Source organism: Tauraco erythrolophus, chromosome 14 (assembly GCF_009769465.1).
Source record: "Tauraco erythrolophus isolate bTauEry1 chromosome 14, bTauEry1.pri, whole genome shotgun sequence".
Lineage (NCBI taxonomy): Eukaryota > Metazoa > Chordata > Aves > Musophagiformes > Musophagidae > Tauraco > Tauraco erythrolophus.
This window is the reverse complement of record NC_141478.1, coordinates 3,559,756-3,583,735: the sequence shown is the minus strand read 5'-3', so window position 1 is coordinate 3,583,735 and position 23,980 is coordinate 3,559,756. Positions and strand designations below refer to the sequence as shown.

Genomic DNA, 23,980 nt, shown 5'->3' with positions numbered 1-23,980 from the left:
ATGACCAAATGTAGAGACCTAGAGGAGAAGCTTGTGGAAGTGGCTGTGGGCTAAAATATGAGCCTTGCTACTGATGGCAGCAGGATCCGTCCTGCTGGGGTTCGTGAGGGAGCTTGGGGAGCAAAGCGGAGAGGAGGGTGCTCATTTTCCAGGAGCGCTTGGTGCACAAGCGAGCGGGGAGAGGGAAGAGAGGGAAGCAGAGGAGCAAGGTGGACTTGCGACCATCCCAACAGCATCCCCAGGGGTGGCCAGGGTGCACGCCGGCTCCCCAGTCCTGTGGGAGCTGGTTGAGTTTTCCTCTGGAAGATGCCAATCTTTTCCCTTGTGATGTGGTGGAGAGGAACCACACGTGGTGGGTTCTGAGGTCTTATCTGGTCAGGCTTTTTGGTGACCCTCATTAAATGGGTGGAAAGTGCTTTTGACATAATTCCTTCTCCCTTCTGTCCTTGCAGGATACAAAGGAGGAGGTCTCAGAGAAACCAAAGTCTGCTCCGACCGCAGAGAAATACGGCTGGATTAAGAAAAGCAGTGGGGGGCTCCTGGGATTATGGAAGGATCGTTACATCCAGCTACGGAAAACGCAGCTCGTGGTCTTTGAGGACGAGGTATGGTCACAGCTAATGGCCTTGAATGAGGGGTAGGATCAGGCCCTTGGTGACACACATTCTTGTGTTTTTCGCTTTTCCTTCAAGCCCATTTGTTTCAAAAGGGCTTCTTCTGGGAAGGGTAAATGATGGAAGGAAGAGAGAGGGGCTGCATTTTAGAGTATATTGTATATCATAAATATTTTAGCCAGTAAATATTTTGACAGTGCCATTGCCGAAGAAAAAAACCGAGGGCAGGACATCCTGTGAGAAGGCGAACGGAGCAAAGCTTTGGGCGGAAGCAGGATATGTCCTATGTGTTTTTTGGCATTTAAAGGATAAAACTGGATTGTAGCAGGCTGACTTCCCACCTGCCGCTGGAAGGAACGATCAGCAGGCAACCCTGCAGCTGTTTGGCACCCCTCAAGCAGCTCAAATTGTTGCTAGCCAGACTCTTCGGGGTTTCATTTAGCCACCGATGGACTCAGGGTGAGATTGGGAGTGCTTGCTGTCCTCCTTAAGCAAGGACACGGGCTGAATTTGGCTCCTCCTTTCCCTTTACTTGAGCCAGTACTGAGTGAAGGACCCCTGGGAGCCTGGTCTTGGACTTTCCTAGATAAATTGTGTGCCTGAAGTTTATGGCCTCATTTCAAGCTGTTTCCAATCAAATGAGAAAGAAAAGCCAAGCCAGATCTGTCCTGCATCTTCATGCGAGAAGAATGGAGAGCGCAGGGCTGGTCCTGCTGGGCTGCAAAGGTGGCTCTTTCCTGAGTCAGGTCCTCGGTTCCTGGGCTGGATGGGGCTTCTGCAAGAGCAGAGTTTGCCTCGAAAGTTAGGAGTTACAGTGCAGAGCATAAGCTACAACCCAGAGAGGTCTGAGATGAGAGGTGGGTAAGTCTAAGCCTTGCTGGTGTTGCAGCTTGGAGTTCGTGTGCGCGTCAGGATGGAGGAGCATTTCGTGCTCCATGTCTGCACAAGGACCACATGCCTGTGTGGTGTCTGACACGAAGGGGATCCAGGTCATTTGTGGGGGATCACGATGATATAAAACCAAAATCATGTGAAGCTTCTGTGCAGCGTGTCAAGGGAAGAAGAATGGGGAAATGTTTCAGCAGCTGCATTGCTGCGATGGTTTCAGGAACAACAGGTGACAATGAGTTTGGTTCTCTTTTTTTTCAAAACATACTATTGCCTAATAAAGAAGATTTGTTATAAACAGTTTAGGTTAAAGGGTATTACCTCCTCCCGTATGCTGAACGCTCCTGCTCTTCCCGAATCCCAAAGCTTTCCAGGGCCGTTTGTTCTTAGTTTCGAAGTGTCATGAAGAGTGAGAGAATAACGAAATGAGAAGTCAATGTCAGGTGATGAGCAGCCTGGAAGGCAGGCCAAGTGGTGGGGGTTTCGCTTAGGCAGAAGGATGCAGCCTGGTCCTGCAAACTGTTGAGTCTCTGCTAGTTGCTTCCCAGTGCTCTGGACACCTGTTGACTCCAGCTGAAGCTCCAGGAACTTGCAGATTCAAAATCTATAAACATGACGCAGTTTTGGGTTTTTTTGTTTGTTTGTTTGTTTGTTTAAAGGGCATGCCTTTAAAAACAAGATATATGGAGGCTCTCATTACCACAGGGGAAAAGGAGGCTTTTCAAGTAAGATTAATTTTCACAGACGTTCAGAAGAAGGAAAAATCCCAATCATTTAAAGGGTTATTTTATTATCTCAACAAGGAAAATGGCATTTGTAACAACCAGGCATAATGTTTTCTGGTAGCCTGCGGATTGTGGTAACATCCTGTAATAAATTGCATCTGTAAGCTACAGTAGCTACAAGGTCCCATTATTGTAAATAAGAGATCATGTTAATATCTATAGGCTATTAAACTGGCTTACAGCGAAGTCAAATGTCTTAGGAGAGGAAATTGCTACAAAATTATCTGGTAGCACAATAGGATAGCATGTGATTGTGCAGACTTACTACAGGGGAACTAAAGGAAATGGCAATTTTCTGCTCTCAGGAGGGGTCCCGTTGCCTCAGAATCGAGGCAGTTCATGTTTCTTACTGTATTTATCGTCCTTTAACGTAAGTTAGGGCCGTGTTGCTGTCTCCATCTTAATGACTGGGGAACTGAGGTTTTGAGATGAGAAGGGCTTTGCTCAATGTCAAAGGAGAGTCTGCGGTGCAGCGCGCTACGGTGGCTTTTATTTCTGGAGCTCAAGCTGCTGTTTTCCCCACTGGACCTTCTCCACGTACCTGTCCTGCTTTGTGTGACCCTGGAGCCAAACACAGCATCCTAGAGAATTCTCAGGCTGAAACATTTTTAAATAGGATTATTCAGTGCTTGCTGAATTGGGACCTGAGAAAAAGAAAGGAGATAAAGCCTCAGGCAACAGAAATATAAGCGTCTTTCTGTATATATCCTAAGTTAGACCTATATGGGTTAAACGGGAGGGACGTCAGCTTCCATGTGGGAGGGCAGGTTCAGAGGCTGAGTATTTCAACTGGTCTGAGCCCATCAGATTTCCAGGAACTGAGCTAGTGACTTGGCCGCTTTGTGCTTTTATCAGCCCCTGGTGTGTTGGAGCCCTTCACGAAGAGGTGTTAAGCCTTTAGGAGTTGTTTCGTATGCAGACACGCTTGTTTATGCAATTGCATGAGGCTGGCTGCACTTGTAGCTGAGGTTTGTGTGTGCAAAACAAGAGCAGAGGGGACAGCCGACACGAGATGCAGGCAATACCGTCGTACCGTGTCACCGGAAAGCACAGTCTGAGCAGAACACAAATAACTGTATTTATCATCATCAACAGCAATCTCCTGGAATGTTCTCCCGACCTGCCCCGGGAGCGTGTTTCCCGTGTTGTATCTGTTCGTCAGGCTTTGGGTTTGGTTTAAAGCGGAGCTGCCTCCCAAAGGCAAATTGCAACTGGCTATTGTATTACCTGGAGCAGATGGGGGGGTGAAAGTCATGCCACCAGGCTTCAGGTTTCTTTCAGCAACTATGAAATGAAGGGAGATGGATTTCTTCTTGTCGGCTCTGCCTTCATCTACAGCACCCCACATCTGGACCCTCATGCAAACCAAGACTCAGTTAAGCAAGATGTTTCTGTGATACTATACGCTCAAATGTCAGGACAAGAGGCACCGATGCAAATACGTACGGCTCAGATCCCGAGGAACCGCTCAGAAATCGCAGGGAAGAATTGCAGGTTCTGTGCAGGCCCATGCAGAGCCAAGCAGGTTATTTTCTAATGGTATTTCTTGTCGTCTTGTCTCTGCATATTCTCACCAGAATAAAAATTAAGCCTGGCAAAACAGAGAGCATCTGAAGAACAGGCAATCCTGTGCAGAGAGACTACACAGATCAATATCAGCGCTCCATGGATGAGAGAGCATCAGTCCTGGGATTGCTTTTTCTTCCCTAAACAGTGCAGTTAGTGGTTAGAGTTGGGTGGGTTTTTTTGTTGTTTTAGTTTTTTTTTTAAAGTGTATTATTTGACAGGGAAAAAAACCTACCAGATAAAGAGTCTTCTAGAACCAGAGGATCCCACTCAGTTGTGCAGTTAAACATCTGCGTTTTGCCCTGGTGAAGTGATAGCAATGTACGCCCAAAAGTGATTTATTAAAACACTTTAAGATCCTCAGATGGAGAAGTAAATTGTCATTTCAGGCAGGCTAGACCTTACACGCTGAGGGTCACAGCTCATGAAAATGTGTCAATGAAGAGGTCTTTGCTGGAAATTTTACCTTCTCATAAATAAAAATTTCAGTGGGTCTTTTTTCCCCTTTTTATCAACTTTTCTTTAAGGAAATTGTTTGCCAAGTGTGATTTTTATTTTGGTTAAGTACATGCATTAATATGTTCAGGTGTTCAGTAATTTTCTTCTTAAGGCCCAAGCTTACAGACACATATGTGTTTAAGTTGCTGCGTCTGCTCCACAAATAGCTAATGGAATTGGTCTTCTGCATTAAATCATGAATGTAGGGGTTTCTGTACCAGGATTTTAAGTGTCTTATTGATTGTCCCTTACAGCAAGCACAAAAGCAATTTGAAAAACAAGCCCTAAAATCTGTAGAGGAAAAGAGAAAGGTAGCCTGAAGGGAATTCCCTGCCTTGATCAGCAGCAAATGCTGCTCCATGGGATGACCCTGCGAGCTGTGCACCACAGGGAGGTGTGACCACCCTGGTCAGGGCTCAACCTTTGTGTCCGAGGCCGGTGTAAAAGGGTTGCTGTAACTTCTTTGGGACACTAGAGACTGAACTGAGCAGGAGCTTGTCCAGAACACGTGTCTGAGACCCGTGTGTTGGGGTAGGAGTCTGGAAGTGACTTTGTCTCTGTGTGATGCTGAGTACCCTTCTGCTCCCAGGAGGTTGAGGGGACCTGGAGACATGCGGCAGGGTCGGGCCCTTTGGTCTTTATCTTAGTGATGCAGGACAAACATAAAAGATCTCTTTGTGACCCAGGTAGGATCGCAGAGAGGGAACAGCCGCTGCCAAGGGTAGAACAGAGACAAAAGCCTCCTTCTGGAGCTCCCTGGACTCAGATGCTTTTCCTTTCCTTCAGATGTGGAGTTTTCTTATTTCTCTGGCTGCTTTCTTCCCCACCCTCCCTAAAGAGGATAACTTACTTGAGACGTTCAAGTCTATTGCGATGAAGGAGCCATAGCTCAAGCCAGTGCCTCTGGGTGGTTGGGTCCTGCATGTCTCCATCCTCGCTGATCCTTGTTCCCTGACCAGGCTGGAGTCTCCAAAGCCTCCCCAGGAAGAAGTGGGGCAGCTGGAAGGCAAGAGGTGTTGTCATGGCAAAACCACAGCTCTCCCCCCTTCTGTGTCCTTCGTGCCCTCCAGCTTGGTGCCCGCTATTCTTAGGAAGCTCGCACAGGGTCAGAGGGAAGGTTCGCCTCCGAGAAGCGGAAAGGATGATGGGGACACGGAGGGTGACATGGGGACGTGCTGGGCTCTGCTGGGGACAGAGCCACTCTGGAGAGCGGGGAGGGTGGGCAGGAGTCTTCGTGCTGGTCTCTGGTCAGAGTGTTTCCAAAGCCGCCTACGTCCTGAGCCCAGCAAACTTTCACGTTGGAGCTGGTAACCGCACCGGCCGCGCGGCAGTGCTGTGATGTGGGCGGTTGTCCACCAAAGGCCAGGATGAGATCACCCGTCCCCGAGGCATGTATTCCTGACCTCACCCTCCTCCAGCATTTGTTGGCCGCTGAGGGGTTATTATTTCCATCCCTGTCCTTTCGCAGCGACATTGCAATACCGGGATTGCAGCAGGAGCCTTGTGCCTTCAAAGGGCTCAGTAACGTCAGCAGGATTTTATCTGCTGGGTTTTAGGTTTGGGCAGGATTCATCTCCTCCTCCTAGCACACATTTTCCCGGTTCTCTGGTCACGTTCACCTACTCAGTGTTAAATGAAATAAACAGTAATGTCATTAAAATAATAAACCTAAATTAGATCCAGACATCCCTTGGCGACTCAAAACTTGCTCTGCGTACCGGCACCGGGCCACCATCCCCAGATAGGAGGGTTAAAAAAAAAAAACAAACGCAGCCTGAGCTCTGCACGGCGACTTAAATGTCAAGTGGTAAAGGGAGGAAATTCCCCGCAGCCCACTTCCCTCTGAACTCTCCATTCCCTGCCTCCAGCCACGCAGCAGCTTCCTGGCTACGACATGTTTCCTCATCCCACACCCCCTCTCTGCTACAGGAATTACTGAATACCAACTCGTACGGGTACGAGGAGCTGCCTTGGGAGCCTGAGCTGGGGATGGTTGTGGCCAGTGGTTTTAATTTGGGCTGGTAATAGAGAGGTTCACGAGGCACGCTGACTGTAGCACTTCACCAGCAAGAACTGCTCTGCGATTCTCACTGCTTAGTTGTGTAATACTTAGTAAAAGGGAGCTTTGGTCTCTGCTGGGCTACCGAGACATGAAGAACATTGTCTGCCCAGCGTTACGCTGCGATTCCTATTAGGGACGGTGCTCCGCAGCTGAACTGAGCCACGCACCACGTGTGGAATTTTAGTTATGTTCCTGGGAGAAGCAAGCCAAGATCGCGGCCGGCAGTCATCAGTGCAGATACACCAGAGATAAATATTCCCCACTGAGACGCTGGCCCAGACGTTTTCGCTGGCTGTACGGGACCATTTTTCCAATCTTAAGTGTTTTTGACAGCTCAGAGCGTGGCTGCAAGAGGAGCGTGGCCCCATCGCACGTGGCACCCGCTGACCTTGCAGAGGCTCAGCATGGTGGCATGACTCACCTCTTATCTCCGCTCTACCTTGGGCTTCCTGGCGGGCTGGTGGTCCGTCATGTTTGCGTCGTCTTCCCTGTGAAAAAGCAGAATAACATCTCCTGCGTTCATTGTGGGGAGGGGGCAGTGTCCCCAGGCTAAGGGGAAGGCTGGGGAGGACTCTGAGATTGTGCTGGGAAGGTTTATCAAAGCACATCATGTTGTTCCTCTCTCCTATGCCAGGACTGACAGCATGTTCTCAGCCTATGGCTGGGGCAGGATGATGGGCAAAGACCTTCCCACCTTGTTTCTGGGTATAGATCCCTGGCTGAGGCCAACAGAGATGGCAGAGGCTGGTGTTACTGTCCACAACGTGTTATTTCCTGAGCCACTGTGGACCACTAGCCACAAATCGGCCTGTAGCTTAAAGACTAGGATGTTTTCTTAGTGAGATGCCAGCCTGATTTATGGGGGCTTGCTGTCTGCATGCAGGTTATTTTTAAGGCAGAAGAGCTTTTAGACAGATGCAAGGGGAAGACATGCAGCTTGATGGTATGTGATTGATATCAATGCCTTCATCATCATGTTTCGTTCCCTCTCTGCAGGATGAACAGAAGTGCATAGAAACAGTGGAGCTGGAGAGTTACGACAAGTGCCAGGAACTGCGTGCGCTACTGAAAAGGAAAAACCGTTTCATTTTAATCCGCTCCCCGGGTAAGAAGGTAGGATTGCCTTTCTCTTCACCCTCAAGTCTGCAGGCTCCAAAATGAGTTCCCAGGCAGCTGTGCCCAGAGCAGATGGAAGGCTCTGAGCTTTAGCTCTGTGGCAGCCAGAAGAAATGCCCTATAGCTGTGAATAGTGTACAGCGTGTAAGGAGGAACGCTGCTGTCTTGTAGACTTTCTTCTTGTGGGGAGGAAAGAGTCTTCCTGCCACTCAATTTTTTTCCTCTTGGTATCTTTCCCGCCTTATGGTTGTCTTCCTTCCAGTACTCCCTGAGCAGTGGAGCATGACCGTTCCCTGTGGTTCCCCCATGTGCTCTGGGCGAGGAGGTGTCTCTCTCCCAGCTGTACGTGCTGTAGTTTTGCTCAAGTTCCAGTGAAATCAATGATCCCGATCCATGTACCAAGGCAGTTCCTGAAGCTGGAACCGTTGATCTGTGAAACTCCAGTGCAAAGTGACTTGCAGCCAAACAGTTCCTAAGAGAAAAGATTTATTTTGCGGGATTCACAAAACTCTATGTCTTTAGCTTCCTGCGCAGCCTCTGGTTAGATCCAGAACGTAACAACCAGACTGGCATTGCAAAGAAGCTATACATCCATCTGAGCACAGACTGTATGCAAGGGCACACTTGCCTGACTTCCTACATGGGTTCATCATCACTGCGCATACTTTGGAAGTTCTCCTTAGCTCCTACTCGCATGCTACCCGTTTCAGCATCTTTATGGGCTAGGATGCTTCTGGTGTTCTGAGGAATCGCACTTTGATTTACTTCTAATTTCAGTGTGATTTTATTGACCTAAGGGATCGTACTAAATCTCCCCCATGCAAATCTGTGAGGTTTTGAGGTACAAAACATATTCATTTCCATAAGAATGTGAACGAGCGAAAATACTAACCTGCCTGCGTTCCTCCATCTCCATTTTGTTTAAATAAATGGAGATTGTTTAGTCCTTCTTGTCATTGCTGCTTATTCTTTCACTCCAGTCACTTCGTGTTTATTTGTATAATCAGACCCCAGCTGAGTTCAGAGCACCATTGTGCTAAACTTCATTCAAAACAACAAAATAAGGACTGTCCTGCCCCGAAACACTCACGTGGACCACAGGGGGGGTGAAGAGAGAAGGTGAATGATGTTCGTTTTGCAAATAGGCACAGTCTGTATCGGGGAGAAAAGTGATATTAAGCAGCATGCACCGAAGTGATGGTAGCCTGGAAATTTGCAACCAGGGCTAGTGAGCTCCTGCTTAGCACCGCATCCCAGAGCAGTGAGTCTCGCCAGTCCGAGTGGAGCTTTAGGGTTTGTTTTGTAACTTAATTAATCAGAAATAACGTCAATTTTAGATGGCGAGTGGCTAACCCTGGCGGGCTTGGTGTGTTTTCTGGAGGGTGGCTCAGTAACTACAAGTGCACACCTATTCCCAGGGAGACAGATGAAAGCCTGTGTGCTCAGAGATGGGCGGCACAGAGCAATTATTATTATCTGCAAGTTATATTACTTAGAGAGAAATGTGTCATAGCTGCCCATGTCTCTGCGCCACTGCGTGAATCAACACAGGGTGTGCGACCTGTTCCTAAACCTTTCGTTTCTTGCTCGGAGAAAGATGTGCCCAAACTGTGCCCCAAAAGGGTAACTTCATCCTTTTGGCACGCTGGCAAGTTTACAGCTCCCCTGTTTTTCATGCCACTGATTAAATGGAGACATAGATAGAGGCTACTTTTTATAAGGCTCTTTTGGTGAAAGGAAGGGCTTTTATAAATGAAAAGTTCCCTGTTTGTAGCTCCCCTCCCACCCTCCTTTTGGCTGGGAATCTGGTGAGGGAGTTGACACACAACATACTTTGGCAGATGTTAGAACAGGCTTCAGTTAGGAGGCCAATGTACACAACTGTCCTCCTTCTGTTTTGAAATTGCAGCTGTGACCATATATATCAGCTAAACATTTTCCATTTGGGAGGCTTGCTGCCATCCACAGCTTAAAATCACCCTGTGAAGCTGCCTTGCCAGATCTTGCTAGGTTTGGGGTTTTTTGCCACATCTCCTGAACACAGTGCTGAGGAATGCAGCAAGCCAGTGAGTTTGTGGGACTTAGGAACAAGCTAGGAAAGGCCGTTGCTGTTTCAGTACACAAATAGGAGTTTCCCTCTTGAAAGGCCAGTTTAGCTGTAAGGGAATCCCGGTTTATATCTTAGATGGGATATTCTTGAAGAGCAGAGGACATGCATCAGTCAGTTAAAACTACTCTGCAGCCAGACTTGCATCCGAATAAATAAGTTGCCTTGTGAAACACTAGTCTTTGATGGACGTACCCCAGATTCTGCTTGCCCTGCTCACAAGGATGACTTTTTTGTGAAGCTGTGACAATATGAGCATGTCACACACCTGCACTGGTGTGGAACTGAAACAAAGCGCTGCCCTCGGAGCTTCGATTCTTCAGCAAAGGAAGCTGGAAGCGTGCAAAAGACCCCTTCTGCTTTGAAATCTCAAATCGCTTCGTTCCACCCACAGTAATTAAATAAAAACTGTTGGATGCAGAGAGCAGAGCTTGTAAGGAAGGCAGCAGACTTGGACTGGAGACTTTAAAACATACTTACGATGCAGAAAGCAGTGTAAATGATGCCTAGAGACTACAGAGGTTGGCGCAAGCCTGGTGTTCAGCAGGTCTGAAAGCCTTCAGCTGCCGGGGAAACTTAAGGATGGGAAGAAAGAGGGTGGTAGTAAAGAACAGAGTCCACAAGCAAGGACTGCAGCTCCCCACGCGTCCTTTCCTAGCACGGCTGGGCACAGACTCCACACCTGTGGTCACAGGTGGAAACTTCCATAGCTGATTTTTCCCGGAGTTGACTTTGGAGATACCTGCAGCTGCCTTCGGCAGGCTGGAAGCTGCAGTAGATTGCGGTGAGGCACGTTTGCCCTGTGCATGGAGGAGTCTGCTCCTGGGGTCTGCCAGTTTGGCAGAGACGCTGTGTTATTCCCAGGGGTGAGGTAGCTCTTGGTTCAGCTGCAGAAAAACACAAGAATCTTCTAACTGACAGCCCCTTGGCTTCCACTTTCCCCTCCGTGATCTAACCTGACAAAGTCATGTAGAAGAAGGCAGGAGATGACCTCACGTCTGGCAGACAGACTCTGGTGCACTCTTGATAGTTTAAGATGTTACTATCCCAGCTTCTGCTGGAGGTGACCACCCCATACCAAAAGTCAGCAGACAGGAACACATTCCCACACCTAAACCAGCAGTTCGCAAGCAGATCACACTCCAGTTTAGCCCAGCCCCACCGAACTGAAGCCCAAACCAGGCTTTGCACTGAAGCAGCTGAGGAGCAGGCACAGGTTTCTGTTGCCCACCTCTGCTGCAGATCAGCAGGGCGTAGCAGAAGAGCTCAGCAAAGCTCTAGTGTTGGTAAAGGTCTTAAACTGCAGCTAGACAGTTCTCCAGAGCTTATCTGTGAAATCATTGAAGTGGAGGTATCACAGACTGACCCTGAGAACACTCCTCTTTCCTGGAAAGCAGGGTCAGCAGAGCCACGACAGTGTCACTGCTTGAAGAGACTGATGTCTCCGCAAAGACACGGAGCAATCGGGGACACTGCGCTCACTGCTGTCACGGCCAGTGACTCGTGCGCGAGCCTCTTGTTGCCTGACGTCCAGCCAGTGATTCAGCAGGAGCTGACTGGCCATGCTGTGCTCCCAGTTAACTGACAGTAAATTGCGTGGTCTGTATTCATGGCTTACAATGGTCACTGTCACACTGGGTTTGGCCATGACAGCTTTTCCTGGCACCCCAGCCTGTTGTTTAGGGCATGACTCAGTCTCAGCTGGCTTCACAAGGAGGAGAGCGAATATGTAACCCTGCCTGCTGCCCTCTTGAATTGGTGTCACTGGCTCTCTGCCTGAAATTGCTGCTGGAAGACAGACCCTGCTTAACGTTTTGTGGGGAGTGTCCATCTTCAGGCACATTGTCTGAGTTCTGTGACTACTCAAATACCAACAAGATAAATTAATTTGTTCTTTGTTCGTAGAGGACCTGAGGGGTCTCAGACTAGTGCACAAAGCCCCAGTGGCAGGCAGGACCAAGACCAACTCCTCCAGCTCCTTCCTGCGTCTCCTCTGTAGCCATCTGCTGTATAGCGAGCTTCCACCCTGCTTTGGGTCAGTCTCCTCTCCCCAGTGCCGTGGCCGAGGACGCGAGCCACAGATGAATGCAGATGGATGAGGGATTGTAAGGTGGCAAAAAGACTGGCAGTGTCCTGAGCACCAGCCTCAGAGCCCCAGCAGCCTGACTCGTCCTTGGTATCTGCGGGTACTGTTCCAAAAAAGGAGAAAAAAGTTTTCAAACAAAGATAACTGGGCATACTGGGAGGAGCCTTGAAGCTGTCCCTCTGAGTCACAGCCCCAGGGACTTGTGCAAGGAGGGAGCAGGGCTGCAGTGGCATGAGTCTGGCATTGCCCATGCTGTCCCATCACAGGGAGCAGGGTCCCATGCAGATCCTTGTCCTTCCTTGCCCAGCCCATCGGGAAACTAGAGGGCCCTTTCTGCTGATGCCTTGGGAGCGTCTTTCCACGAGTCCATTTCCCCCACCATCCGTTGGGTCTGCATTTGGTGGCCGCGGCAGTTGGTCAGCGTTAGGCTGTGCGGCAGAAGGTTGTGTGCTGGAGGGACATCTCAGCTTCTCACTAATGACATCTCCCTGAGCCTTCCCTCTGCCCTGCCGCGGGGTTGCTGACACCAGCACTTAGTCACAGTCTCAGCTCCGGGACGCCGGAGGCTTTTGTAAGGAATGAGGCACAGAAAGTGAGATTAGAGGAGGAAGCTTGAAGTGAGGCAGGAATCCATCCCTTGAACAACATGTACGGAGATTTCTAAACCCTGGTGCAGGCTGCCAGGTCTTTGCCAGGCAGTGCAGCAGCTCAGCTGCTCACAAGTACAGCTTTCTCATAAGCTTTTGTAATCACAAAGCTTTGGGGCAAAATCGTTTCCAAACAACAAAAAAAAAAGTTTTTAAGCACACACAAAACCAGGCCTGCTTGGACTAAAACAAAATCTGGCTGTCACTGTTTTGGAGCCTTGCCTTCCCTTAGGTTCCCTGGTTGGCGTGGCCCTTCTGTGCCCCAGACAAAGGGCTCTTTTTCCAGAGAGCTGTGGTTCAAGCCCTAGCCTCTCCTCTGAGCTCTCAGGAAGACATGTGGTCCCATCACCTTATGTGCAAACTAATTGAATAAATAATCTTTCTTCAAATTGCTTCTTAACTCTCAGCTTGCCGTGGTGGGTGTGAGGGTCCGAGGCTTTGTCGCTGTGATGTGCAGATGTAAAACCGTGGCACTGAAGCGAGGTGTAAGTGCAGAAGGGAAGGGCAGTACCTTCTGATGGTACCTTCAGAAGTTGCTGAGACTCAAAACTGTTGTTGCTTTGTCGCACTGTAAACAAAATGGGAAGCTGCTAAGAGCCTTCAGCCCTCAGTCACCATTAGCTTCGACACCCTCGTTTTATGTAGTACCTGTTTTATATAGACGTGGCTGCAATTTCAGAACATGGGGCCTCATTTACAAAAAGGCTGAGACTACAACTGCTCTTAAAGTCAATGGGAAGGTGCTAAAGGATGTTAAATCACAGAATGGTTTGGGTTGGAAGGGACCTCAAAGATCATCTCTTTCCAACCCCCCTGCCATGGGCAGGGACACCTTCCACTACACCAGGTTGCCCAAAGCCTCATCCAACCTGGCCTTGAACACTTCCAGGGATGGGGCATCTACAACTTCTCTGGGCAACCTGTTAAATACCCAAATAAAATAAATTAAATACCCAAATAAAAATATTCCAAACGAGACCCAGCTAGTATGTGTTTTGACTGAGCCTCTCTGTAGCTCACCTCCCCACCTGTAAGAGGTGGATAATTTCTGTTGCTCTGAAAAGTAATTTGTGAGGCCCCCAGATACTGTAGTGATAAGCAGCAAAGGACAGATTGTCGGGGAATCAGTAATTCTGTTTCCAGGGCAGGGCTCACACAGAGTGCAATCAATAGCACATATTGACCCACGAGGATAAAACACACGATGGAATAGCTCCATAAGAAGTGCCACCCCTGTCATTAGGGACAGTGCCAGGAGGAACATTCACAACAGGTTGAGTTAGGGCTGCCCTGGCACCATTGGGATTGTCTAATTTTGAAGAAGTGCTTTATTTTGCGACTTTGATGATGTTCTTTAGCACAAGAGTATTTCTGTGTGCCTGTGCAGGGCAAATTAGGGCATTGCACGGAGCTGTTTGGATCCAAGCCCATCTGCCATAGAGCCATCTGTAATGTGAAGCTGATATTTCTCTCACCTGAAGTGTACATTAATACTGGTGAAGGGCTCAGAGAACACAGCAGTGAAATAAATAACACCCTACCTAGTGTTCCTGCTGCAGTCAAGAGATTTGAAACACTGAGCAAAGCCATGGGACTGGCCTGAGGAAGGGAAGAGCTGGCTGGCTGGAAGATGGGCCATACAATCACCCATTGCTCCCTCCTTATTTGTGTCCCACACTTCTTGCCAGCTCCCTCTTGCGAGGTTGACTCTTCCCTTCTTAGGATAGCTGTCCCAACCCCAGAAAGTGTATGAAAGTGTATTTAAACTGAAAAAGGGGAGATTTAGATTAGATCTAAAGAAGAAATTTTTTACAATGAGGGTGGTGAGGCACTGGAACAGGTTGCCCAGAGAAGTTGTGGATGCCCCATCCCTGGAAGTGTTCAAGGCCAGGTTGGATGAGGCTTTGAGCAACCTGACCTAGTGGAAGGTGTCCCTGCCTGTGGCAGGGGGTTTGGAACTAGATGATCTTTAAGGTCCCTTCCAACCCAAACCATTCTGTGATTCTATGATTCCATGTCTGTAGCATTCACGGCTGTATTTCTTCATTTGCAAACAGAAGATACGGTTAATTTTTTCCCATACGTTCCCCTTGTGCCTCATCACATCCGTGCTCAGCTGATTCGGGGTTAGTGCAGCCAAAGTCAGAGCCCGAATTCCCGTATCAGTTCTGTTCTGTGGAGCTGCAGGAACTAGGAAGCAGACAGAGCCTGCTGCATGCAGCCTTCCCGTTGCTCTCAGCCTGGGGGAGGAAGTTGGAGATAAAATACTTTATTGCATCTGAACCAGCACAAAATGACTTGGACTTTCAGTCTGACTCTCTATAGGCAGTGTGACCGTTCGCTGTACAACTCGCTGCTGCTCCAAGAGCTATTCCGAGCATTTTGCAGAAGGAAGAAACTCTTACTTTCGTACTACTTTAGTTACTAGCTGCAAAAATAAAACTACAGCAACGAGTTGTTCAGCAAAACAAAATCCTGTTCATGGGAGCTGTGAAGTGCAGTACTTGCCAAAGCACGAAGGAATCTGTAGTTTAAACACAGGCTGGAACTGGATGTTATATGGAAACTGAAGTGCTACACAGGGAGCAGATTGCCACCTCTCTGGTCCTGGCGAGGAATGCTTAAGCAAAAATTGTCCCTCTGCTCTTGCAGGTTCATGATATCAAATTTCAAGCTCCAACCTCGGAAGAAAAGGAATCGTGGATAAAAGCTCTTAATGAAGGAATCAACAGAGGCAAAAACAAAGTATTTGATGAGGTAAGAGGAACAGTTTTTAAACTCTCGTATTTCTGTGTCAGTTCTCATCCACTGCTTTTTTAGCTGAAAGCAGAACTTGCCTGAGCTCCCGTGCTCCCTGTCCCTCCTGCATGCCAGCCATGCTCAAAGGAAAGAGAAAGATGGTCTTCAAGGCAAACCAGGTCACATCCCTGCAGGCTGGGAGCTTTTAAGCACTCCAGTTCCCGGCTCAAGAAGGTAGAACATGTAAAGAGCCCTTTGCACCATCCTACGTCTTGCCACCTTTCCCTTTCTCCTGGCTGGGGTTCAATGCAGGGAGGCAGGGGCAGCTGCTTGAGTAGACGGTGTATGGAGGGATGGTCAGTGCTGCTAAGAGCTAACATCTCCTCAAGAGGCCCATGGGACACAGGAGCTCACCAAAGTCAGTGGGAGACAGTCTGGTGGCTTCAGCGGGTTTGGGATCAGGGAATGCATGGGAGTTGCCCTCTCCTGATGGAAGCGGCTGGTGCAGAGAAGCAGCTGCAGCACCGAGTTGTGGAAAGCTGGGGCTGCAGCCTGGAGAGACTCATCTTCCCTACGCTGCCATGATCCTCAGCACCAAGCAGTCTGGAAATGGAGGTATTTGGTTAGGACATAGCCCAGTCTTCAAGACTGGAAAAATCTGTAGTGACTCAGTCCACCAGCTATTCCTCCTGCAGTCTGGAGAGAAGTCTGGTGGAAAGTTACTCCAAACCTGCCTGCCTCGCAGCTGGCCCCAGCACACCTGCAGTCCTAAATTCTCCAGGGATGAAAACTGCACATCCTAGAGCCTGACTAACCTTGCCCTGCTCCCTGTTCGCTTGTAAATCAGCCTGCACTAAACCAAAGGAGCGGTATCTATTCTGCAGTTGTTTCAGCAACTGAAAGGAAGTTCACAAAACCACCATCACGGGAATGACTCAAGAAGAAATGGGCAGGGTAACGAGGGGATGAAGCATGTGTTTCAGCAAGGAAACGGAAGCAATGAGTAAAAGTTTTGAGAAGAGGGCTAAGTGCTGAAGATATGGTGCTGGAGATGCGAACTCTGAGAGCTTGGGCTTTGCTTTTATTCAGCAAAAGACAAAAGCAGGAGAAGAGGCTGGAAAATGCTCCTTTTTTGCCAAGGCAAATGGCACTCAGTGTCAGGGTTCTGCTGGTAGTGGGGTGTAGCGGTTCCTTGGGCCCTCGGACCAAGTGGGAAGTAGCACATGGAATTAAAGGGACCAGCTGGGAGCAGCAGCAGCCCGAGAAGATAAAACCCAGCAGCAGAGAGCTTAGCAGCCAGGTCTGCTCTCGTGGTTCAGCAGGTAGGCGGTGTGATGTGATAGAACCATAGAGTGGTTTGGGTTGGAAGGGACCTTAAAGATCATCTAGTTCCAACCCCCCTGCCATGGGCAGGGACACCTTCCACTAGGTCAGGTTGCCCAAAGCCTCATCCAACCTGGCCTTGAACACTTCCAGGGATGGGGCATCCACAGCTTCTCTGGGCAACCTGTTCCAGTGCCTCACTAGCCTCATTGTAAAAAATTTCTTCCTTATGTGCTGCAGCGCAATGCTGCTCAGCCCTTGCTGGAGCCACCCCACGCCGGCTCAGAGTGCGGAGGGGCACGGCACGTGGCTCTGTGCTCTCCAGTGGGCAGTGGACCCTGTACACCCCTTTGGCAGCACAGCAAGTGGGATCTCAGGTCACCTCCCTGCCCCGTGGCCTGGAGTTATCCTCCTTATGAGGACCTGGGTTCTCAGAAGGAGCCAGCCTCTAATTCCCATTCATTCCAGTAAGGATCAGACCTCAGATTTAAAGCATTTCCCCACAGGCCAGGCACAAGCTAATGGGTCAAGCCCTCAGCTGGCTTGGATTAGCTGTCCTCCGCTGAAAGAGCTGTAAAACCACTCTGCCATATCAGCCAGGGCTTGGGACCCATTTTTTTTCCTTTTAAATCCCTGTTTCACCTTCGCCAGCTTTCCTGTCATACAAACTTGTGGTACAAAGGCCAGCAGACGAGGGACACGCTGACGTTTCACCATTGCTGGTCTGCGTGGAGCAGATTGCAGGCCTCAGCCATCGCAGCATGGGTGGGCAGCCAGCACAGAGAAATACCTGCCAGGGAGCTGGGACCTCCCTCCTCACGTGCAGGAGGCAGTGGATTTCTCATCTGATTCCAGGAAATAAATTTGTTAATTCAGCTAGAGTTGCAATTAATCCAGGTCACTGCTCACACCTTCTCTTCAGCATCCCGCAGCCGTTAGAGCTGCAGAAGGGAAGGTCTGTAACGAAGCTGCAGAAGGGAAGGTCTGTAACGAAGCGCTGCTGATACAGTTCACAGTCAGGTCACGATTATTAATGAGCTTTCACCTCTAAGATGGCAACAGCAATTTCATCACTGTGCTCTGCCACATGTAGGAGCTGGTCCAAGCCTGGGCTGCAGTATGTCCTTCCTTCCCTGCCCTTAGGTAGAGGGGAGGTTAGCCATCACAAAGCTTTGCTTTGGAGTATCTGTTAGATAAACTCGGCTCTATATGGAACAGATACCTTGAATATCCATCCCATACGTGCAGGGCTTTGCAGACAGGCTGTAACTAAGGTCTGAGGCAAAGACTGTAGTAGTGAAATCTTCAAAAACCCTCCTGGATCCACATGCTGCATCCCTTCATGTGTGACTGTGAGAACTTTACAGATGTATCTTGAGAAATTAATGAGCTTCTTCCTTTTTTCTTTCCCTCCTCTGCCCCCTTTAAAGGTGAAAGTAGACGAGAGCCTTTCCTTGGACCATGTAACTCGGGACAGAGTGAAAATGACCCATGGCCGCCGGCCGCCCACGAGAAGTCACCTAAAGGAGGTAAGTGCACCCGGCCTGGGGTGAGCCATCTCCCCAGCTGGCATCACCAAAAGCTGCTCCTTCCTCTTAGATGCAAAACCCCAGGGAAAACCCCAGATACAGAGAATCCAGAGAAGGCTGACAAGGGAAACAGCTTCCTCCAGGAAAGACTGCACCAGCACCTCTCTAACGAAGCTCCAGGTTGCCATAGATCTGTAGTTGCTGCAACACGTTACGATATATTTAGCTTTCCGTATCTCATGAGCTGCTTCACCATCTGGTGAGAGCCATTATAGTTTCACTTTAATCAAAAGAGACCGAAGCTCCTATATTTATTCTCTAAGAAGTGATGATTTTGTAGCCACAGTGGTCTGAAGGTAGAACTGCAAGGTCTGTGGGGAGAAGCTGTAATTTTTTATTAAGCTAACTGGAAAAAGCAGACAAGCTTTCAAGCTTACAAGCCCTTCCTTAGGTCTGAAACAGAATTATTATTAATTATTCTCATTATTCTCATTATTCTCCCAGGCTACTTTATGGACTAGGCTGTCTACTCGTAACTGATTTTCTGGATCTGTCACTTAAAAAAAAGAAAAGAAAGAAAACCACCACAAAATAAACCTACAGGTCATTTCTACGGGAGAGGTTCTTGCTAATGTTTGATTCCTGAGGTTTATGAAGAAGTTTCCACAGACAGATTGATATTCTAGCAGAGCATTAATCTCAACCAAGGAAGGTTTTTAAATCAAACCTCCTTTCTTCAAACTTCCAAGACTCTGACTAATGTGTATGTGCAGCACTCGGGTGACCCTCGTGCAGAAAATGAGGTGCCCCGAGACTTCTTCCTTTGCATAGAAATGGAGGGAGAGTGTCTGTTCTGGAGAAATGCATGGGAATGAATCATAGATTCCTGTCCGTTTCTCCAGAAAACCGCAGAGGAAAACATAAAAAAAGTCACAGCAGCAATGAAGTGTGGATTCTCTGTTGCCTAATATGGGTTGAGGAAGGTAGGAAGCCTTTCCCCAGGCACTAAAAAGATCTCTCTCCCCTACTCAGCTTACTATTTTCATGAGATACCTCCAACATGAATATCCATAAGGCCTCTCACATGCAGCCAAATTCAGGGGAAACTGGCTTACAAATTCAGAAGCAGGAATGAGGGGAAAGGGAGCAGGTAGAACCTGCAGAAAGATGCGTATCACAGCTGCTGCAGTGTCGTGAAGGAAATGGGATGAACGATGATTTTCAGCATCAAAGCAGGCCAGATGAGGACGGGTCAGGGCCAAGCTGCCAGGATTCAGCTTGCCTCCATCTCTCAGATGGGCTGGAAAGGCCAAGAGAGACTTTAACTAAACTCCCTGCACTACAGGAGCCTGGCCCCGGCTGCAGCTACGCCTTTGTGTGGTTTTGGGTCCCTTCACACAGGAACTGTCACCACATTTCTCCCTCTGGGCCACAGAGCTTAGACGTTGCAGTGTCTTTACTAAGTCCATCCTTTTTAGGAAACCACCTCTGCTAGAGTGATTTGCACCCAATCTGTGGTTTGGAGGAGGTCTAACCAGCTGAGGCTTGGCCCTGTTGATGACATCAGGTTGGAGGGAGCAAGCAGAAGGCAACGGTATTACAATAGTATCCCCGGCCAAGTGATCTGAAGATCAACATGGTTTATGTGTTTGAGTAAAAATATGACAGTCCCAAAAGCAGAAAGCAGGTGTGCCTTGGGGAGACATGCTGTAAATGAAGGGAGTAGAAGGATCCAGCTACCACAGGATAAAGAATTAAAATATGGCAGAGCTGATGGCTTAGCACTGACCGGAAAACCAAGAAATAAGGTTATTGCAGAACAGGCTTTGAGACCTTCTTCTCAAAGGAAGTAGTAAAAGAAGTTCTGTGCTTTTGTCCTAATTCTTGACTGCTTATGGTTATCAGCTTTGATACTCTCATGCAAGTTGCTGCACCATCAGGCAAAAAATAACTCGGCAGCAAAACGCTTGTGACGTTCACAGAACGTGTTGCTCTGGGGAAAAAGCAGGGCTGTGCAGGGGGATGGAAGTTCTTCACTCGATGCATTCAAGGTTTGCTGCAGTGTACGGGATTTGACCCAACTTTCTTCTTTGTTGGGTGAAATGCTTGGTACTCGTGATTATCACAGCTCATTAAATTTTAGAATAGCAGATCACACTGGGTTTCACTTACTAGATGAACTCTGGTAGAGCTGGCTACTGCTGTTGGAGGGTAGCACAGGGTGATGCTGCATGGAAGAAGACAAGCTCCATAGATTGCTCTTGAGCTATAGAAAAAGCTACAGTTAAGAGCACCAGTTTTCATAGATTTCATAGATTTCATAGATTTCTAGGTTGGAAAAGACCTTAGAGATCATCCAGTCCAACCATCCCTAATCCCCCATTAAACCATATCCTTAAGCAGTTCATCCTTAAGCAGTTCATCATTCATTTTGTTATCAGTCAGGTTCTCCTTTTGGTTCTGACAGATTTAATTATAAACGGGGTGGATGTGTGAAGCAGCAGCCCCTCACTTGCCATGCTGATTGTGAGGGTCATGCACTTCAGCTTGAATTTAAAGGATGGAGTGCAAGACTGATGATGGGATAGATATTGAAAAAGTTCTCTCTTGTGTTTCAGGCTGCCAAGTCTACATCGGACGGTATCCTGCGACTAGATTTGGATATAGTAGACAACGGACCACCAAACTTTGATTCCACCATCAGCGAAAGTGATGATGTGCCACCTCAGAAAGAAACTCCAAAGCCACCTATGCCACCTACAAAACCCACTGGCACAAAAGAGAACCAAGACACAGAGAACAATGTTCCTGATAAGGAACATAAAAAACCTCTGTCTCCTCCATTGCCACCAGATAAGAAGCTTAAGGAAGGCATGGCATCAAAGGACAATGTAAATGCCAAGGAAGAGGACTCTGTAAGCTCAGAGGAGAATGTGAAAGGATCCCAAGCACCAGGTGAGGAGAACAGAGAGAACCTCACTGAGGTCAGCAGCCAGGGCGTAGCAAAAGCTCCAATTCCTCTTCCTAAGACCGTGCCAGACAAACTAAAAGTCACTTGGGACCAACCAGTCCCTGAGCCTAAAACCACAGAAGATTTGAAATCATCAAGAGATAGTAGCAAAGACAACCTTGCTGAGATTGCTGCTGCAGATGTTACAAAGCCTCCTGTTCCTCCTAAGGTTCTGTCAGAAAAAATGCTAGCCACAATGAACTCCGGCCATGGTGACCTGGAAGTTGGTGTTCGGGAAGACCTGGAGTCTGACAGCTCCAAGCCCCCAGTGAATGGGATCACAGCCAGTGAGGTGGCAGATTCCACATCCTCAACAGCTGAAACTGAAGAAGGAAATGGGAGGACCTCTGCTGAGAAGGAACAGCAAAGTTCAGCAGAAAAGACAGAGACTTCCTTAGCTACAGAAACAGGCCATGAGGATGTAAAAGCAACTGTTGAGAAGAAAGCGACTGTAGAAAGCACTTCAGGTTTCAAACTTCGCAGTTCTTCTCTGGGAGACTTGCTGTCTGATCCCAGAAATACACAGAGCGCACTTCCAAGCCAAGGTTTCCCTGAGGATTCTCATCACTGCTTAGCTAAAATGGAGGAGAAAGTCACTAATGAAAGGGAAAAGGCAGAAAAACTTCTGCAGAAGGTTTTACGTGAAGGCTTGGAAAAGGCCCAGGAGGGGAACGGACCCCCAGTGATGGCAGAGACATTGCTCAACGAGGCAGTAGAACAACTTCGACAAGCTACACAAGTCTTGCAAGAAATTAAAGGTCTTGGAGAACTGAAAAAAGAAGCAACACAAAAACAGAAGGAAAAGCAAAAGGACCTAGTGACTCTTTATAGGAGAAGTGCTCCCTGATGTACTCTTCAAAGAGACTTCTTTCTCAAAATGAAAGCTAAATGTTTGCCATTTATGATTTGTACCATTGCTAGGCCAGTGTTTAAAAGGTGGTGTTTTGCTGGGCACACACCATGTTTATGGGACAGAATTGAGCTTTCAGTTATAGCATCTTTCTCTCTCTCTTCATGCTGTACATACCGGTCCGGGTCTAATCCTCTTAGCACAGCAGAAGGTTACAGGACATTGAACAGTTTTGAAAATGTGAATGCTCTTTAAGGACTCTGTCCAAAGTCCTTTCAACGGATCAGGCCTTAAAAATTACTGGTAATCAAACCAAGCCAGATTTTGGAAAGGAGCAGAATGGCTATTCTAGCAAAAGGCCCTGTCTATCTTTATTTACAGACAAGCAGATACCAAATTACACTGGCATCTATCTGGTTTTCCCAGTTAAATCATTTAAGGATAAATGTAGTCAGTGTTTGCTCACTTGCTGGCAAGGTTTTCCAGGCCACCTGGCCCAGTGACATCTAGGAATGTAAAGATAAATGGTTTAATCTTCTACAAAGATACTCATAAAACCACATCCACAGTTAAAAAGTGACCTCACGTAGAGGCAAACAAAACTGGCAAGCAAGTAGTGTCCTCAGATCTGGAGCAGCTGTACGAAGGCGCTCTCTGAGTCTGGCTCGGCGGAGCTTTAGGTGCGCTGAGCGCTGCGTAAGTGAACGCCAGTCTCAGTGCATCATTGCCAGGCAAGTATTAATCGTTCCTGTTTATTAATAGGGAGATTGAGGCAAAGAGCAGGTGATGCCTGGCTTTTGAAGGAGCGTCTTCTAGCAACACAGCACGTAGATTATTGAGGACCATACCTATCTGGTACCTCTGAATCCCCCCGTCATCACTGGGAACAATTAGCGAGGCATTTGGAGGACTTGTGTCCAGGAGATTCCCCAGGAGCTTCCTAGGAGAGCTGTCATTAAGGAGCTTTAGGGATGTGTGTTCCCTTGGCTTTAGGCTCGCTCTCGGTGTTGGCTTGGGATGTTAACTGACAGGAGCATGCACAGCAGGCAGCGGCTCTGGATGAGATCCCTCTTCGTATTTAACACGTCTCTACCTGCCGCGTCCTGGCCAGCCTGAGAGCCGGGGTTTGGCACAGACGTCTGTGATTGGAGTACACAGAGGGAAAGGCATTTTGCACGCACAACTTTGGGGCTGGTCCCAGTGGCTTAAGTATATTAAAATAAAAAGGCATCGCTAACAGAAGGATCTGCGGAAGGCATTGCAGAAGGCTCCGGCACAATTCCCACAGCTTCCCTGCCCACTTGCTGAAAGCAGCTACAGTTCCTGTGGTCTTTAGTGGTCACAGTTGTGATAAAATCATGTCTTTGCACTGCTGCTGTATGGCCCGTTACCTGAGCTGGGTCCCCTCCCCTGTTCTCTAGAGCTGCTCTGAGGAGACTCATTGTGAGACCCTGAAGGACTTCTCCTTTGCTTGAGCCAGACTCTGGAAGCACGGTTCCAGTCTGGTTTTAAGGAGTGACACGCTGCCTAAGCTCTTTTCTCTCGTTCACCAGCACTGCCCTCTTAGCTCATCCGTTTCTTTTCCTTCTGTTTTGTCTTTTATAATTTCCCAGGTTCCACAAGGCTATGATGGATGGGCTGCAAGCAACCCCCATAGCAGCAGCCCAGTAAAGCTTCATCTGAGCCTTTTGTTAGGTGAGGCAGTGGGCACTTCAGGTCTGAGCGCAGAAATGTGGGCTTTGGGCTTCCAAATAGCCTGTTTTTCACCACCCGGAGCCACCAAGGCAGGTAGTGACTAGAACTGATATTTCTGCCTCTTTTGATTAAAGCAGCCTTGGTGTCAGTGGTCTGTCCCCCTCTCAAGACAGCCATAGACATCGCATGGGAATTCCCTTGTTACTCCCTCACGTGGAAAGTTCTACACAGTCAAACTCTCAGGGCTCAGGTGCCAAAAAGCTTTGCTTTGAGACAAAAAGTTTCCTACATCCTAAGCCCACTCCCAGGCACACAGCCTGGAGCAAACTCTGGATCTGTGTCATTTGCTGCTGTAGATTCAATGTGAACCACGGGTCTTATTTGCCTTTCCAGACATCCTTAGGACAAGGGCTAATAACACAGACAATACTCAGTGCCTATCTGCTATCTAAGTGTATTTTTCTG

The 23,980-nt window shown here is 48.3% G+C and overlaps 1 protein-coding gene across 1 annotated transcript; it reads left to right on the top strand.

Moving 5' to 3' along the window:
- PLEKHO2 (pleckstrin homology domain containing O2) lies at nucleotides 1-21,817 on the top strand. Its single transcript, XM_009985077.2, has 6 exons — nucleotides 1-45; nucleotides 453-605; nucleotides 7,410-7,526; nucleotides 15,022-15,126; nucleotides 17,862-17,960; nucleotides 20,579-21,817. The coding sequence occupies exons 1-6, from the start codon at nucleotides 1-3 to the stop codon at nucleotides 21,815-21,817; spliced, it is 1,758 nt and encodes a 585-aa protein (XP_009983379.2).
- The last annotated feature ends 2,163 nt before the right edge of the window (nucleotides 21,818-23,980 follow it).

Coding starts and splice junctions, on each gene's coding strand:
- PLEKHO2 (XM_009985077.2), top strand. CDS start 1: ATGACCAAATGTAGAGACCTAGAGGAGAAGCTTGTGGAAGTGGCT. Junction 46..452: donor AGAAGCTTGTGGAAGTGGCT/GTGGGCTAAAAT, acceptor CTGTCCTTGCAG/GATACAAAGGAGGAGGTCTC. Junction 17,961..20,578: donor CGAGAAGTCACCTAAAGGAG/GTAAGTGCACCC, acceptor CTTGTGTTTCAG/GCTGCCAAGTCTACATCGGA.